At 38.4% G+C, this 17989-nt stretch overlaps 1 protein-coding gene across 12 annotated transcripts in view; it reads left to right on the forward strand.

Annotated features, from left to right (window-relative positions):
- The window catches only part of ptk2ab (protein tyrosine kinase 2ab), a 92035-nt gene that overhangs the window by 42370 nt on the left and 31676 nt on the right, over positions 1-17989 (forward strand). For 9 of the 12 annotated variants that reach the window (XM_036583894.1, XM_036583916.1, XM_036583869.1 and 6 more), the window contains 12 exons: positions 1340-1419; positions 1518-1580; positions 3311-3365; positions 5499-5639; positions 6001-6078; positions 6245-6343; positions 8391-8508; positions 8700-8739; positions 11005-11063; positions 13527-13583; positions 16592-16612; positions 17831-17928. In XM_036583894.1, coding sequence (XP_036439787.1) covers positions 1340-1419; positions 1518-1580; positions 3311-3365; positions 5499-5639; positions 6001-6078; positions 6245-6343; positions 8391-8508; positions 8700-8739; positions 11005-11063; positions 13527-13583; positions 16592-16612; positions 17831-17928 — 909 coding nt within the window. The remainder of the gene's footprint in view (positions 1-1339; positions 1420-1517; positions 1581-3310; positions 3366-5498; positions 5640-6000; positions 6079-6244; positions 6344-8390; positions 8509-8699; positions 8740-11004; positions 11064-13526; positions 13584-16591; positions 16613-17830; positions 17929-17989) is intronic. The other 3 variants (XM_036583871.1, XM_036583874.1, XM_036583881.1) reach the window with 1 other exon arrangement.

The following is a 17989-nucleotide window of genomic DNA, read 5'->3' on the forward strand; positions in this document are numbered from 1 at the left end:
GGCTTCATATGTAATAATTTTTAATTCTTTTGAAGTCTTTATCATGCTGTGCATGTTTGTTGTTCAATTAATAAACCATAAAAATCCAGTTGAGTAATTTTAATTTATGTTAACCTACATAGTTTGTAGTGTCAGCCATATTTAAATTGCTGTGGTGAAGAAGATTGGCCATGTAGAGAGTTCTAACGTATGGTGTATATGTGTGCACACATCTGGTGTATTAGTGTGCTGCAGGGTGTTTGTAGTAAAGCTAAACTGGGTCAGTTAGCTTTAGATTAGCTCGTCTCTCACAGTGCCTGGGGTCTACTGCTGAGCTGCCAGGTTGAGTGAACTTGAAAATTGAAGGCCATCATAGAACAGAGAGGAGATCAGACAGGTACCTTCTTACCTCCTTCCTACCCCCCTTCTCTGAATGTCAGGCCCGCTGGGTGTTGAGCTACACAGCCTGGTATAGATGTGGGATCACAAGCTGTTCTGAAGTGGGCGGCTGGATTTGGTAGTGACCCATATTTTACTGCTATCCTTTTCAAATGTTTTAGAAAATGCTGTAATTCACAGTGAAATGTCATTGAAATCGTGACATCACTTTATGTGTACGATGCAGATCATGAACGACGTTCTCCTGTCCAATACTAAACTGACTTACAAGTTTCAGTCCTGTCAGTCCTGTCTTTTAGTTTTCTCACCTTCTAGTGCTCTCGCTCTCTCTCGCTCACTCTCCCGCTCTCATTCACTCATACTATGTATAGTTCTTATACAGTATCAGTCAGTTTAATTTTTATAGATTTTATGTTTATATTTTCCAGTTCACGCTGCAGTAGTTTAGTTAAACAGTGCTTTTACTGACAGATATGATCAAGAAACATTGTGAATTGTCAAATATGACTCAGTTCCCATTTGTCACATTTCTTGCACTCAGCCAACAGCAGCAGTCACAAAGTCTTAAATAATGTAAATATTGTAGTGTTTCTGGTGAAGGGGCTGAGCTTCCCAGAATTCGTTGCGGTTTATGTTACTTTTATGTATTTTATGTTTTTGTTATTTTAAGAGAAACAGACTTCAGTTTGTGTTGCTGTGATTAACCTGAGGTTAACAAATGATGATTCACTTTAAAAAGACCAAACAGGAAATCATTGAATGTGTATGTCTTATACAAGGTATTTAGAACAGTCTCGATAACCATGTGAGACATCAGCATTGTCTGACATTACTGTCCAGCTGATATATCAGTCGGGCACTGCTGTAAATACAGTTGCTCCTCTTTCTAAGCGTTTAGGCTATGCCTCAGTCACACTGTTGTGGTTCGTTTTCTAAACACTGACTTCTCTGCGCCCACCAGGTGAGAAGTGATTATATGTTGCAAGTAGCTGATCAAGTTGATCAAGACATTGCACTTAAACTCGGTTGCCTTGAAATCAGGTGAGTTGCATGAACTTCCTGCCAACAGGAATTGCACAGTGTGTGCTTCTTTATATTTCAGAGAGGGGGGAAAATGTTTTTTCTTTTCTTTTTTCCAGGAGATTTTTCAGAGAGATGCCAGGAAACGCCCTGGATAAAAAATCAAATTACGAATTACTAGAGTAAGTGGAGTTTTTGGTGGTAACAGTTTAATAACTCATCTTCATTATTAGATTTACACTGCTCAATAAGGGTATTTTGTGACTTATTAACCATTGGGTGCATTAGACATCCAATGGCAAGCATCCTCACCTATATTGAGACCATAGAAGTCTTTAGTGGAAGATGTCTTGAGAGATCCTCATTCTCTCCTCACTCATGCTGTATATGGGTCAGAATAAATTGTGCTCTCCGAAAACCTGTCTGCCCTATTTATAGTGGCGAATAATTGATCCCTGTACATCTCCTGCAGTGACGTAATGTGCACACTGAAGCAGTGTTTCTGCTGCTTGGAAGCCCCGGTCAACAGCTGGCATGCCAGGTTTTTATTATTGCAGCAGCAGAGACTTTAAAATTGTAATCTGCCACTCAAACCTACAATGTGTACATTCACTAGGTTTCCTATTTGTACACTGGGAGCTAATCTTATGGCAGTAGTAACTCTGTGACAGCAGCTCCTGGCTGTAGCTTTAATGATATAGCAGCTTCAGTCGCCTTTGAGCACATTTACTCACTTGACACATTTACTCCTTGACCTTGGCAGCCTGGCAGCTACAGTGCACTGTTTTATGGGACTGTGGGTTACCCAAGTCAAAGCCATACCTGTACTGTGAATATACTGATTTTCTACCCCGCCAGTATTTTCATCTGTCTACAAATTCTGATTCCTGTAATGTTTTATTATGTTTATTCAATAAACAGATTGAACAGCTTTCTACAAATTGGCTATCTATGCACAAGTTTTTCCACTTCTCCTGTTCTCTTGATTACTATCTACTGTTACTAATTGGTGCAGTGTTGTGTGTAGTATTAAATGTTGGCTTTAATAGCTATATTGATTCTGTCTCATTCACAAAACAAGGTTTCAGTAGAACAGTGAAATATTTCAGCTTGCTCCTGGTCTTCTTGTATTAGATTATCTTTTTTTTTTTTTACACGCGAGAGTCTTAACTAAGTTTTCTTTATTTTTATTTTGTTAACTGCTGAATGCAGAAAGAAGCTAGAAAGCTAATGTTAAAACCGGATGACAGTTGTCTTGTTACAGCCGTCTAACCATGGTGACTGCTTACGTTACAATGAAGAGAATGGATTAGTCAAATGATGGAAATGACTTGTAAGCTAAAAGCTGCATTTAGCATAGTAGCTACTTGGCTGTCTAGATGCCTTACTTCAGTTTGGCTAAAATAAAGTTAAAAACTAATCTCAGTTCTGTTCTGTGCTTAATAATAATGAAATTTTCTTTACAAATTTGTTCAACAATTAAGGTGATAGTTACATGAATGCTAACTTGTATATTATACCTTTGTGTATATATATTGTGTATAGTACATATTGTATATGTATTTAGCCTATAGCCTGTTGCTAAGCTAGCAGTCAGGATTGTTTTGAGGCCACAGGAATTGCAAATAATTGTATTTGCAAAATGTATGCTGGGTATTGTAGTGAGAGAACATTGATAAACGAAACAACTTGAAAAATACATAAAATCCGGAATTTTCTAAATGAGGCTCACACAATGCTGTACTACAGAATATTACCTGGCATGGCAATTAACACATTAAACTCTAAATTTAGGCCGGTATGCCCCTTAAAGCTGATTTTGAACACCCAAAATCTGTATTCATTCACTACAATCCTTCTACTTCCTCTTCTTCTGTGTATGACATTCCTTCATCCTCTATTTGTTCTGCAGAAAAGATGTCGGTTTGAGGAGATTCTTCCCGAAGAGTTTATTGGACTCGGTCAAGGTGAGGCCAGCAGATGTGGGGCTCTATCTCTGTAGGACTTGGCCATGTGCCTACAGCTCTGCATTCACACTGAACTAATCTAGGCACAGTTACAGGCCAACCACCCTCACTCTGTTTCACATAGACAGAACTCTACTTGAGCTGCCTCTGCACTCGTTGTTCTGGAAGCCCAGTTGAGTCGAGTGAGGAATAGTTTTTTTCTGGCTTGAGATAGGGTGAGGATGCTATTGTTCATATCAAATCATTACCTGCTTGGTTGCCTCAGCGTTCGTATGCTCTGGAGAGCGAGTGGCCCAGTTCTGCCTTCCTCTCTTATGCTGCTGTTGAGGAGGCTGCGCTAATGCATTAGAGTGTGCCAGAGAGCCCATTTCCTTCTCTTTCTCACCTAGCCCTGCTCAACTCAATTCTCAGTGTGCTGGAACTTACTAACATACTACTGTGCAGCAGCTGTTGCCCTAGATCCCAAAATTAGGGGTGGTTTTTGCCTGTCCTTTCTGGTCATGTTGTTCGTTTACTGCTGCTTTCTGCAGGGATATCATCGTCATTGGTTTAAGCTCCTCATGAGGACTAGGTGCCTGCCTGTGATTGCATGTCTGAGTATGTGCAACAAAGCTGATATTAGGTTGAACCAAATAAAAGCTGTTATAAGATTGAACTAATCATGTAGTACAATGTCAGAACTTACAATGACACACAGATCTGATCAACTGGCTTGGTATTGGCACCGATGCTGACCTTATGAACCGGGTCTGATATTGGCCAGATGTGACCGATCCACATTTGAAATTAAAAAGCACATTATGTGGTAGCTGTCTGAGCCTCAGATGCTCCGCCCACAGATGTGAGGAGGCCATCTGATGTCTTTTACAAATTAAGGGATTTTGTCACTTCTAGTTTGATTGGCTGTCCCCACTGCCGTGTGTATGCGCTTCTGTAGAGAAGGTTTTATCAGTCTGACAGGAAATGCATCTTTGCAAGCAGTTGCTTGCTCTGCATGCTATGAGTCTTTTGGAGGCAGATAGTCAAAGTTCTTTACAAGTTATTCAAGACTTTTTTGAGCATTTAGTCGATATTCTTTTGTTTGCCGACACATACCAATATGTTGCATGTGGGTTTGTTTTTGTTGTAGCGCCATTTTGAGAATCACCTGCCGCATCCAGCCAAAACACCAGCCTGTGACTGGTTATTGGAGATGCCAATCAAATTTCCCTTGCCTGTCAAAGTTGACAGTTCATGGCCACACAGCGACAAAACACACCAGACTTTCTGACGATAGACTTTCTGACTTGCAAGATGTACTTAAGTAGTTCATTTCTTTCTTATTTGACGTATTTACTTATTTATTTTTTCATTTTTAATGAAGAATGTATGCGTAGTTAGTTTTACTTACATTACACTTACAATAATGATCCCAAGCAACTCAACACAGTGAGGTTTTAAATTGAAATAAAAAAATAAGCACTGGTGTTGATTAGTGCTCATATAACATAAGAAAAGTTGTTTAATTGTTGTTCAGTGGAGCCACAGCACATTGGTGAAAAAATATTATTGTAAGTTAGAGCAGAAAGCAGGTGCAGGTATTGCGCTACTCTAAACCAACTCCCACACAGTCAGGATGTGCGTGTGCCACTCTAGCATGTCCACATGCAGATGTGTGTCTATATTCCTTTGGGTTTCCCTTGTCTACAAAGACAATTCAAGTACCTTCGTGGTTCTAACTCCCCTCTGGCCTCACCTCTGTTTGTTTCTCTCCCTGAGGCAAATCGTTCTCATCTCACCCTACTTTAATGCTTCCTTCTGTTACCCACCTTTTCCACAGGTCGTCATGGAAATGTCAAGATGACAGACAAAAATAAATTTGTTAATGAAGGTCCTTTTAAGTGCTCTGTAGATTCTGTAGAAAAGTTTGCAGATTGATTACTTTTACACTCAGTAGATATCACCAGTGTCAGCATTTAACATTTGAATATTTGTTGCCTGTAAGTCAACACAGATTTTCTTGACATTGTATGATATTAAATTAGAGTATATTTTCGTTTATGTTTTTGTGCTTTGGAGGGATGTATTTTCAATAAAGTAGTTAGAAGAAATTCACTGAAACTAATCAGAATCTGATCTGTTTTGTTTTTGCAGGCTAAATCTTTACGGAAGTTGATCCAACAGACGTTCAAACAGTTTGCCAACCTCAATGATGAGCAGAGCATTCTCAAGTTCTTTGAGATCCTGTCACCAATTTATAGATTTGATAAAGAATGCTTTAAATGTGCTCTTGGGGTAAGTTTATATAAGCTGTTGTGTTGTGAGACGGTATTGTGTGTTTATTTTCATGATTAGAGGCTTGTATACCTTTTCCAATAGAACTAAAAATTAAATCTCTAATAGGCAGATTTTTCATAACTGTTGGCAGAGTTGCTCCTGTAGGTAATTCGTTGTTGTCTGTAATGACCTCTGCTGGCTTAACAAAGAACTGTTAATGGCAGATTCTATAGCTAGTAACTTTACCTACACTGTAGTTTTTATGGGGTACCTAACAAAACCCAATATTTTTAGAATCAGGTGTGCTTGAGTTTAAAAAAAGAGAGAGAGCGCATAGATTTGACCTGCATGACTAAGTGCCTGCTGCTGTGTGTTACAGTCCAGCTGGGTGATAGCAGTAGAGCTGGCCATAGGCCCTGAGGAGGGAATCAGCTACCTTACAGACAAAGGCTCAGCTGTGAGTATCTCTGCATTCAGGCATAGATGACTGGATCAGTATATGAAATAAGATTATGCGAGCTCAGAATCTTTCTCAGGTTTTTGTGAATTGAGTTTACTTAAAGAATTCAGCCTGTGAACTGAAGAGAGTAATTGATTTTGTCCTTTTCTTTGTGCACATGTAGCCAACACATTTGGCCAACTTCACCCAAGTGCAGAGTATTCAGTTCGAGGAGCAGGAGAAGAAGGGAATGCTGCAGCTGGATGTGGCTGGAGCAGCAGAGGTACTGTATACTGTACACACGCCTACACAGTTTGCACAATGCTAATTGATAGAAGCTTGAAAAAGCTTCCATTACGTGTTAGGTAATTCCATTAGCCTCGTAGCTCCAGTGCAAAACTAACAAAGGTAGATCGGCTACATTTAAATTGAGAGGGGAAGTTATGTAAATTAGATTTTTTAAAATATAACTTTAAAAGAATTTGATATTTTAGTTACTGGATATCTAGATAACATTTTTGTGTCACTATCATGGATCCTTAAAAGTCTTATAAAGTCTTCAAAGTAGGTTACAAAAATGTAAGGTCATAAAATGTCAACTTGAAAAGATGCATTGTGCATGTTAGTCATGTACTTTACACAGTCGGTGGTGGCCTTGTGGTCAGACAGTGATCACTGATGAAGGACTAGTGGACGACAGAACTGATGTCAAAAACAGATACTGAAAAGACGTGTGTGTGTGTGTGTGTGTGTGTGTGTGTGTGTGTGTGTGTGTGCAGTCATATGAAGAAGTACATGCCATGAAAAGTTTAGACTTTTTCAACATATCTGGAGATGCAGATAAAGTCTTCAAGTCTTCATTTAAAGTGTTGATAGATGGAGGTGATATAATTTAAGTGACAGAATTAACATTTTTGTCAGTAAGTACACCTCTACAGATCACTACTTCAAACGTGTCAGATCAAAATCAGGTGCACCCGATCAGTGGTAATGATTAGAATGCTATTAGAGCATATCATGGAATAACTTGTCTTATTTATAACCTCAGATATCTGGTCTGGTCTGCTCTTTGTTAATGGAGTTTGTGGTATCATCATGCCTAGATTAAAACAGTTCTCTGAGTCCTTCAGAATATTCAAAGCCCCAGCTAACATGTCCCCAGCAAATTTAAACTGATTTTAACACAAAAGCTCATCACAGTTGATAGAGTTGTTTCTCTCAAAGTGGACAGTACAAGTTACTGAAGCCAGAGGTGTACAAAATTTTTCAACAAATAAAAATTACATCTAATAAATGATTGCAGAGTCAAATTTCTATTGTTTTTGTTCTGTTACAAAATTTCTGTATACACATACTGTTTAACTGAAGATCAAATGCAGATATGTCCATATATGTCAAAAAAAGAAAACATTTCATGAGGTGCTTTGTGTGTGTGTGTGTGTGTGTGTGTGTGTGTGTGTGTGTGTGTGTGTATGTGTGTATGTGTGTGTGTGTGTGTATGTATATATATATATATATATATATATATATATATATATATATATATATATATATATATATATAAAATGTGTGTATATTAGGGGTGGGAATCTCTAGGCACCTCACGAAATGTTTTCTTTTCGTTTCGATTACGTTTCAGAGGGCTGCGATGCGATTATAAAACGATCATCGATGTATCTCGATGCATCTTTTTTTTCTATACATGATTTCTATTTTCTTACTGTCTGAGGACTTGGTACTTTTAAAGCTAAGTGTTTGTAATGATCCATAATGCATTTACGTCCAATATCTTTTATTAATAAAGCAAATGGTAGTGATGTGGCAAGTGAACTCGAAGGCTCTCATTCACTGCTCTTGTTTGGAGACGCTGCTGCCACTCATCTGCGATAAAATGCGCTATTACGGTGAAATAAGATCCAGTGGTGATGGATGGGTGTGTGTGTGTGTGTGTGTGTGTGTGTGTGTATATGTGTATATATATATATATATATATGTATGTGTGTGTGTATGTGTGTGTGTGTGTGTGTGTATGGCTGATATATATAATTAATACATACCATATGTGAGTTTGTGTTTTTTTTGTTATGCAGTGGAAATGTTTTTTTGTTTTCTTTGTTGAGGTCTTGAAAAGATATTACAAAGCACTGAAATGGATTTTAAGAATTGTGCAGTAACGCTGTATTCTGAACATGAGTGTGAGTGCAGTGTGCATGTATACAGATGTTTGCTTGTGTATATGAATGTTTACCTGTGTGCTGTGTACATATGCATTTAGCTATGTAGCGTGTAGTGTGCACAGTGCTGATTGATTCTCTGTATGTTCACTGCAGCCTCTCACAGTGACGACTCCATGTCTGAGCACAGCAGAGAATATGGCTGACCTGATCGATGGCTATTGCCGGCTTGTCAACGGAACCTCCTTGTCCTTCATCGTCCGTATACAAAAAGGTACAAACTATTAAAAATGTCCCGATTCCAGTTTGGCTGCCCCTCTTACAAGATTTTGGGTCATTGTTTTAGTTAAGTATAGGTGTCGATTTAAGTATATCATTTGTATTGTCCGTGAATTCCACTTTTTATTAGTGCATGCTGTCCGTCACATGTACAGCTTAAATGGAGTTGTGTCTTGTGTCCAACAGAGGGAGAGAGAGCATTGCCTTCAATCCCAAAGGCTCCAAAGTAAGTGATATTTACTTTTGCAAAAGCGATTTTTCATTTCTTTTGCGCTTCAAATGGGCGATATCCTACACTTTCTTTCTTTTTTAAGATATTTGTATGTTTTTATGTACCAAAAACGGTCATAATTCATTTCTATATGACTATTTTCTAACCTCTCTCTATCATTTAAAGAGGCTTTTTTGTCATTGTGCCTTTTAGACTGATATAAGTAAATGATCTCTGTTCTAATTAGCTGCACTGTGTATTGCAGCATAGTGCAGTCCTGAAATGTTCCTTATAACAAATGTTCAGGCCCAAACTAATGTAGACTGAATAAGCAGTCTTTACTTTCAGTCTTAAATTTCCTTTTATGGAGCATGTAGACTGCGGGTTGAACGGTATTTGAAACGTGTACGTATGCTTTGAAACAGTGTTTACATACTGAATCAAACACTTATTTTTTAAAAAAAAAGCAAGGAAAAGTCAGTTTTCCATGAAATGGGCCTTTTAAAATATCATGAATATACCTTCTGAAAGCATTGCAGAGGATGCTGCATTTGATCTTAAATTTTGAGTCACACCTGCATAGTCTGCCAATAATTTGGACATATATGAGAATGAAATTAGCCATGTTAGTTCAGAGAAAGAGGCACAACATGACCATTCTTTACTCATTCTCTAAGTGGTGTATTATTCAGGATTCAGGATTGTGACACATGGCAGAATTAAACATTATCATTCTGTGAGCACACTGAGGGACTTAAAAAGCTGTGTGACTAGCGATTTTCCTTTTGCGTCTTAAGAGGAATGTACTTTCCTTCATCCTTCTTGTCCAGTACTACAGTACTGTGATACTGACTCTGTCATGACCAGGGCCGGCTGGTATAAATGGGCTTGTGAGCCCTTCCTCTATTTCAGTGAAAAATTGGTATCAAAGTAAGGTTAAATTTTAGCCACATTATTTGCTGTTAACAAATGACTAGAAGCTTATCATTTTAGACCTTTCTGAATCCAAGAACAATAGCGCCATCAAGAGGTTATAAGAAAAATGTGGTTTGTCTAATTTGAGGTTGATTCCCATCCAGCCCAAGCTGTAGACTCCTACAGTCGATCTGTGATTTCATGCCAAATATGTTGCAAATTATTACACAGTAGAATTCATTATACATTTGGGGTGTTCAGCTCCATCTTCCTGCCATGTGTAGTGTGTACTAGTTGGGGTTGGTAGGTTCAGTTCTAAAATCTTTTGTCCGACTTGAAGCCATTGTAACTTTTTATTTTGACAGATACAGTCAAATTGTGAGCATGCCATTTCATGGCAATGTTTAATGCAGAAATATTTAAATTTGCTTTCTAAGAGGCCTGTATTTATCTGCTATAATGCTGATTTTCTGTTAGTGCTCTTAAATTATTTGCGGTACGTTTGTGCCAAGCTAATCGTGGTTCTATAGCAACTGTACATGAACATTTGAAGTTTATAATAGACATCCAAATAAGATTTTTTTTTACTTCATATTTTGCTGTTTTACAAAGTCCTTCATTAATGATTTGAACTGAAATCTTGTCATGTTCCATTCCTGTTGTAGTTGATAAAAAGTGCAAAACTGCTGCAAAATATAGCATGATTATTCTCTTATCTATATAGCAGTTTGCTAATGGCACACATCAACATTAATTAATAAATATTATTTGTCAACCTGTAGCTAGCTAGACAGCTCATTTCATTATGTTAGTGCTGATGGTGTGATTCTACAGTGTGTGAGATATTGATAGGTGTCCCTTTTTTTTCTTTTTTCTTTTTTTTTTAAGCTCTCCCATTCAATATGATGATCAGCTGTCACTGGTCGTGACTTAAGTCATGACGTCTTTTTCACATTTAAAAAAGGGAAAACGCTGACACAGATGAACCAACCCATTAGCCAAGCTTACATATATTCACACAGTCTGCTCTTTGTTGTGGTCTTTCTTTTCATGCTTGCTAATTTAAAGTGCTCAGCTCATCTCTTATTATCTTAAAATCTGCTACTCTGTGCCCTACTTGTCTGCATCATGAGGAATTTCTCAGTTTGTTTCAATGGCAGTATGACACCCCTCCCCCGTGTTTTTTGAAGCAGGTACTGATGTAACAGTCTCATCCCCCCCCTCTCCATTTTGTAGACCAGTGGAATAGCCACACCAGCAGCTTGTGCACTAAGCAGTCTATTCTAGCTACTGTCTAGGACTATGACAGTTTTGTGTGTGATTGATGATGTATAACATTCATCTGCTCCAACCTCTGCTCCACAGAGCCTCAAACCATGAGAAACGATTGCAGGGGGTCAAGGCCAGGGCCATCTCCATCTCAGGTAAGACAACACGCTCACACACCTCACAACTCTCATTTGTTAGTGGGACTGAGATATGGGATGAAATGAGGATCGGCAAGCGTGTCCTGATTCTACAAAGCGTTCATCAGTGACGAAGGTGACCCACAGGCAGACTGACTAGGAATCCTGAAGAAAATTGCAGCAACAAAAAGGACTGTAGTTCTATGTCTAAAGGAGGATGTACAGAATTGACAAGACTTGGTGGACTTTAACAACAGTGTATATGCTTAAATGCAAGTAAATATTTAATATATATATATATATATATATATATATATAATTTTAAAGAAGTACTGAAAATGCCTTTTAATTCAAGAATAATGGCATTAATTTTTGCTATTTGTGTATGATTTTGAACCCCATTCCTCTGAATGTTTAGGCCCCCATTGGTAGCTCACTCTACATTTGGAAACTTTTTGCATATGCATTTCTCAATGTTGTGGTTTTGCAGCTTATGATCTAAATCATATTTTATCATTCTGTGTCTGAGAGGTATGACCATTGATTGGTTATTTACGCAGTGTTGTTTTGAAGTATGCTGGTTGTGTGCCATGTAGTAGTCGTAGATGTTTTGGGCATTTACCTTGAAGTCTGTCATGGCGTTTATTACCGCACAGCCTGTTTATTTAGAGCTTCTGCCAAGCAGTCATTTGAAGACTTTGTTGCCAAACATATTAAACTCTTGTCTAAGCACATTTGTCAGTTACCCTCCACTTCTAAATGTTAGGGGTATAGCAATGCATATATTATCAGGTTTAATACGATTTTCCCTTCTGAGGTTAAGATTCGTTTCAATTTTCTATATTTTATATGTTAAAATGTCTTTGATTCTACAGCACTAATTATGTACTACACAGACTGCTTTGGCTCAGAAAAGCAAAACACAAGTTATAGAATTTATTAGCATCCTCAGTCATTTAAGTGTGGGAACATGCATAACATAAGCCCCTCCCCCCTGCCTTTCCCGTTTTACTCTGATATGGTGCACTCAGATGCCTAGTTTTGATCTTTGACGGTAATTTCCTTGAATGATGGCAAATTATAGGACAGGGGTAGAAAACGGGTAATAGTTTTCAGTATCAATGCAGTGTTTCGAATATCACTGTATTTGATTCTCTGATACTGTATCGAATGTATGAAATTGTTACCCCTCTACTATGTGCACTCTAAATATACAACTCTAAACCTGTCCATTCTTGCTTTGTTGCTTCTAAAATATGAATACAATCTCTCTCTCTCTCTCTCTCTCTCTCTCTCTCTCTCTCTCTCTCTCTCTCTCACATGCATACTCTTTTGGATCTGCAGATGAGATTAGTGGGGACGGTAAAGTCATGCTCTTGTTTCTCGTATGGCCAAATTCACCCAGGCTAAACATTTAAAAGGCAAATCAGTCTGCCCTAGATCTGTCTGAACACTATTGCTTCAGTAGGTGTTGCTTAGAACATTCTAGACAACATTGTAGTGTCCCCACCAGATATCCACACACCATGTTTGATAACATGATCTACTTTGTGACAAACAGCACAGCTTTGAGCTATTTCATGGGCCATTATTTAGCAGCTTGGTTGAATTGGCCATCTGTAGTACTGTTGACATTAATGCACTTTTGATATTGGTATGTGGAACCACCCTGATGATAGCCTGCTGTGAGATTCAGGGTGTTTTTGTCTGGTTGGTATAGCCATGGTGTGTTCTTTTCGGATTCTTATCTGTTAAAAGCAGCTGTTGCTTTCTTTCCCTGATCAGGGGTGAAATATTTGGCAGCTGTCCTGATCTCTGGGGAGCCTAATCTGAGTGTATTTGTGTTCTATATATAATATTTTGCAATCACATTTGGAAATCAATGAATACGGTCTGATAAACAGTATATAATGTCGGCGACTGTATCCAGGCTTAATATTAGTGTCCAGCTGAGCAGAGAGAGATTCCCTCCTACAGCTGCATTCTTCTGCCTCTCCCGGCCTCTTGGCAGCGAAACACTGTAACTTTTTCCTTAAAAGCAGACTGGAGAGACACAGTGAGTGCTGATCTACCCATGACTTCATCTGCTTTTTCCAAAGCTGTGAAGAAAAAACCCTCATCCTGCTCATCTCTCTCTCTCTCTCTCTCTCTCTCTCTCTCTCTCTCTCTCTCTTTCTCTCTCTCTCTCTCTCTCTCCCTCTCTCCTCTCTCTCTCCCCCTCTCCCTTTTAAATGCCACAGCTGTGCAGATCCTATTAGGCTGCCAAACCTGCTAAACATTCAGCTGAGCTGGAGGAGAACAATATGGAGGGACTCTTTAGCACTGAGAATAGAGGGGGTCTACTAGTTTCTTGAGGACCTTGTCATTTAGGGGTACTATAGAAAGTAGGCTCTGGCCTTGTGGTGAATTGTATTGATGATTCTTCAAGCTGTTCTACTGCTGTTGTTTGGTTAATTCTGCCTTCTCCCTCCTCTCCTACAGAGACAGACGACTATGCAGAGATCATAGATGAAGAGGACGCATACACCATGCCCTCCAGTGAGTATGAGTTGTCACTCGTGAGTCAGAGATGCTGGATAGATTGCTGCTGTTTTGTACTTTAGTGCAATTGGATATAGTTTAGCATTTGTGTACAAGAGAATGAGCCAAGCTCAACAATGAGAGGGTTAACAGACTGACACAGAATGATACATGCAGCTATCAGTACTGTAGTAGTTTGTTTTTCCTTAATGTCTTACAGACAGACTTTAGAAGGGAAAGCTAGTCCAGGATCGAGTCGGAGGTGTGGCAGCTGTGCTGTGGTTAATATGTTGTCTGCACTGACTTTCCTCACCTCGCTGAGCAGATGTTCCTGAAACCTTTCATTAGCTCATAACTCATGCACAGCATTAACCTAGTTTCTAGTGTGTGCTCCACTTTTTCGTCTACTGTTTACTTTCTCGGCCTCTGTTGATCTTGGGGTGTTTCTTTCTGCTGAGCTAGTCCTGGGCTTTTCATGCTGTTCCTTTATATGGCTGTTAGCCTATATCTGCACTCCTTACTATGGTCAAGTACATTTCATACAAATACATACTTTTCTGAGTTATAGGCATGCACATCATTTCAGATGGTAGAGATGGGCTGACTTTGTTACCGATTGGCCAAAATCATGTTTTGTGCACCAGAATATAGAACCATAATTTAGCACATACTACTGTAAGAAGTTTTTGAAATTTGATATTATCTGAATTTCTGCATGAAAGGAATATAGCATAATATATTCTGACCTTCCCCTAAAGTCAGCAGTATAAACGAGCAATGAAAGAACTAAATGAAACCAAACAACCACTGAACACTTTGTTGTAAATAAACTGAGTAGCAAAATAGTATTTCAGTTTTCAAAAATTAATCTTAAAATGACAATCTCAAATTAATGACCATCTCAACGTGCACTTAGCACTTAGTGAAAGTTGCTTTGGCAGTAGTAGCCTGCACTTTGAGCAGCTGGTGGTGTTTTATAGAGTATAACAGGGAATAGAGCTGAATTACTATTCTTGGACTTACTATTGTCTGATGTCATTTAGCACATGAATGTTAGCTTTCTTGTAACATAGGTGTGGTGTTATTTGTATTTTGACTGCTTAACAACTTTGAGGGTCCAGTGAAATTTGGGAGGGAAAAATATGAACAAGACAAAACGTATGGGCTTCAGAACATTTTTGTTTACCACAGATTGTGAGTTCTTCATACGGACATGATGCGCAACTTTCTGTATCTGTAGCTTAGGTGTCTTGTTCCATAGCTGCCAAATACACATGGAAGCAACATGTTTTTAATGTCTGTTTGTTCATTCACACTTACATGTTACACTTTATCTGTACTTCAGTTTATTTGGCTTCTAAGAAAATAACAGAAGGTAAAAAAAATAAATAAAAGCAGGATGACGGTTGACATTTCTTTTACTTCTGTACAGGAAAAGTGTCATGTACAAAAACATAACGCTGCGCACGTTTACTAATAAGTCCAACTTTATCATCTCACATTGCAGTAGTGCTGTGAAAAAGCAAAGTGGGCTTCCTTTTTTGTTCTGAGGGGTGGTGTTTATTTGTCATAACCTCTTCAGCTGTTATTTTATTTTCAGTATTTTACTGTGCATCCGATGACCGTTCAGTGGTTTTGGGGGCGATACTGATCGTTGATCACCTTTTAGCATGATTAGTGATAGTCGATACCGATCGAGGGTGGAGCTGGATGGCGCGTTTAAAGGCACAGAAGTGATTCCTAACAGCAACACATTCAGTGCTCCTTCAGAAGCTCTGCCTCCCAAATTCATGGATGCGCATTGCCAAGGCAAACAACACTTTTGGCCATAAAACCCTTCACAAACTTTGTCCAAAAAAAATGCCATGATAAAGTTAAAGATAATGTTAAAGTGAAAAACAGCACAGAAAGCAGTATAACAAATGTTGGCTAGGTTGTAGGTTAGAATACTCACTACAGTTGCTACTGCGATGCTAACCACAAACATTAGCCACCAGACAAAACAGTACCGACCTATTGATTCTGTAAAACAGCAAAAATAAGTTAATGTTGCCCACCTGTCAAACAAAAACAGATCAACATCCTCATCCTTTTTCATGCCTTTTAACGTTTGATGAAGCTGAAGTCACCTTGTTATTTGACATCTTCTGTTTCAAATTTTCCTGTTCCACCTTAAATGATGCTGCAGTTTCATTCTGGTGCCTCAGGCTAGCGTAACCATTGAAATAAGCGGAGCTCTTATGTATTAACATCACTGATCAGCTCTCAGTATCACCTAAGTTAGAGAAATATTGGCCAATAGCATATTTGGGCTGAAAATAGGCTGATAACGATACATACTCAATCAGTCCTTCCATCTCAAGTGTGTTCTTGAACTGACTTTTGTAGGACACCCACTTCTAGGGAGAGCAGCATTCGTGCCAAATTGATTCCATTTGTAAACTATCTGCCTGACGGTGGACTGATAAAAGAGACTTGGAGGTCTATATTAAACATTTCTGGTTCTTCTGACCTTAATTTTTTTCTCAAGTTTTCTGCACACTTTTTCCATCAGTTTTGCACAGCAATAGAGCAGGTAACCAACAAAAGTGTGATTTATTGTATGGAAGGGCAGGTGAATGCCACACTTCAGTCCACTGGAACACCTGGCTTCAATTCATGAGGTCATTATTTTAGAAGGTTTACACGCTTGGTCGTTTAAACTGTTTGTTCAGTGAATATATTGCGCTGTAAACCTGTAGTCTTGAGTACTGTGTCTTAGATCACATTTAATGAGTTGTTCATGCGGCAATCCAGGTAATTGCAAAGACTCCACAAACCTTTTCACAAGTAGCACATTACTATGCTGTCTGGCAGTGGGACAGCATTCCGTTGTAGAAGACAAAAGCTCACATTTTCCATTGTAACCAAAGAGTCCACATTATCTAGAACTTTACTGTTGTAAGGATTAGCCATTAATGACTATCTTGACATTATTCAGTGTTATATATCCAATTTTGTCTCTTCTCACATTAATCTCACTCCAGAATACTATGGACTAGATGAAGGTAAAGGTCTTTTGCTTTTTCCATTCTTTTGCTTGTGCTTGTGCAATGCTGAACCTCTATGACCTTTTATGTGTGTGTGTGTGTGTGTGTGTGTGTGTGAGAGAGGGAAAGTGTGTGTGTGTGCTTTTCCTTTGCCTGTCAGTTTGTGATTGTGTACTTTTTTTTGGTCCCGAGTTACTAATTTCTGTGAACATGAACTTTCACAAGTGTGCTTAATGGCTATATTGAACAACCAGAAGGAGCAGTTCTAAAGAGTTTTTGGTTGCTGTATTTGTTCAGTGTTTATCCTTTTCACAGCGTTCCTTGGTTGTGGCTGATGAGCTGTTTTTTCTTCGAGCCTGTCAAAAATCTAAACCTAAATTCAGTAAAACTGAGTTCCATGGAGTGAATTGTTTTTCTGATTATTGCATGTATAAATTACTATTGTTTTGATCCTTTAACAGTATGTGATCTCATTGATTCCTGCAGATTTATACAGTACTGTGCAAAAATCTGAGAAAATGATATGTAAAGCTATTTATCACTAAGCATTTATTTGTTTAAAACAACTCTACAGTTGAATAAATACATTACATACAAAACATTCAAATGTGACCTGTACAAGAATGATGACATTCTATATATTGTGTTTTATTTTTTTCCCCTAGTATGTAAAATATAAGAGAGAATTTGTGCACTAAAACTTGCAGAAAAATACCATATTTAAGTGTGTTCATTGTAGAGGATGATAGCTTATTTACACTTAGAAAATCAATTAACATGTAATCTTTTACATATGACTGTATATTGTGATTTTACTGGCAAAACAAAAAACAAACAAAAGACTCACTTACTGTTAATGTTCTTGGCTGCCTAAGGCTTTTGCGCAGTACTGTATATTTTTAGTTTAGAAGTGGTAACTGTGTGAATAAAGCAAGCCTGTAAATTAATTTATTGATTATTTATAACTTTTCTAGGGCCCAGTGATTTTGCAACTGATTGCCATGTTTGCCTAAATGCTGTCTAGAGCTTATATCTATACGCATCAAATGTTTCAGTGTAAAAGTAACCGTTTAGGGTCTGCCTTGTCATATTCATTATGATGTGAGAGGCCAGACTGACCCTGGATCAGTGCTCTCACTCTGAGACATTTGAGATATTTGACACCTGGACTCCAAGTGTGGCCATCTGAAATGCTGTTTTCTGTTATGATAATTCTGAAATCATTTGTTTCCTCAGCCAGGGACTACGAGATCCAGAGAGAGAGGATTGAGCTGGGTCGCTGTATAGGAGAAGGACAGTTTGGAGACGTCCACCAAGGAGTCTATGTTTGTCCGGTAGTCAACTTCCTGTCCACTGCATGTGATCGTAGCACACCTGCAAAAAAACATTTCAGTA

The sequence above is a fragment of the Colossoma macropomum genome, unplaced genomic scaffold (genome assembly GCF_904425465.1).
Source record: "Colossoma macropomum unplaced genomic scaffold, Colossoma_macropomum, whole genome shotgun sequence".
In the NCBI taxonomy this organism is placed as follows: domain Eukaryota; kingdom Metazoa; phylum Chordata; class Actinopteri; order Characiformes; family Serrasalmidae; genus Colossoma; species Colossoma macropomum.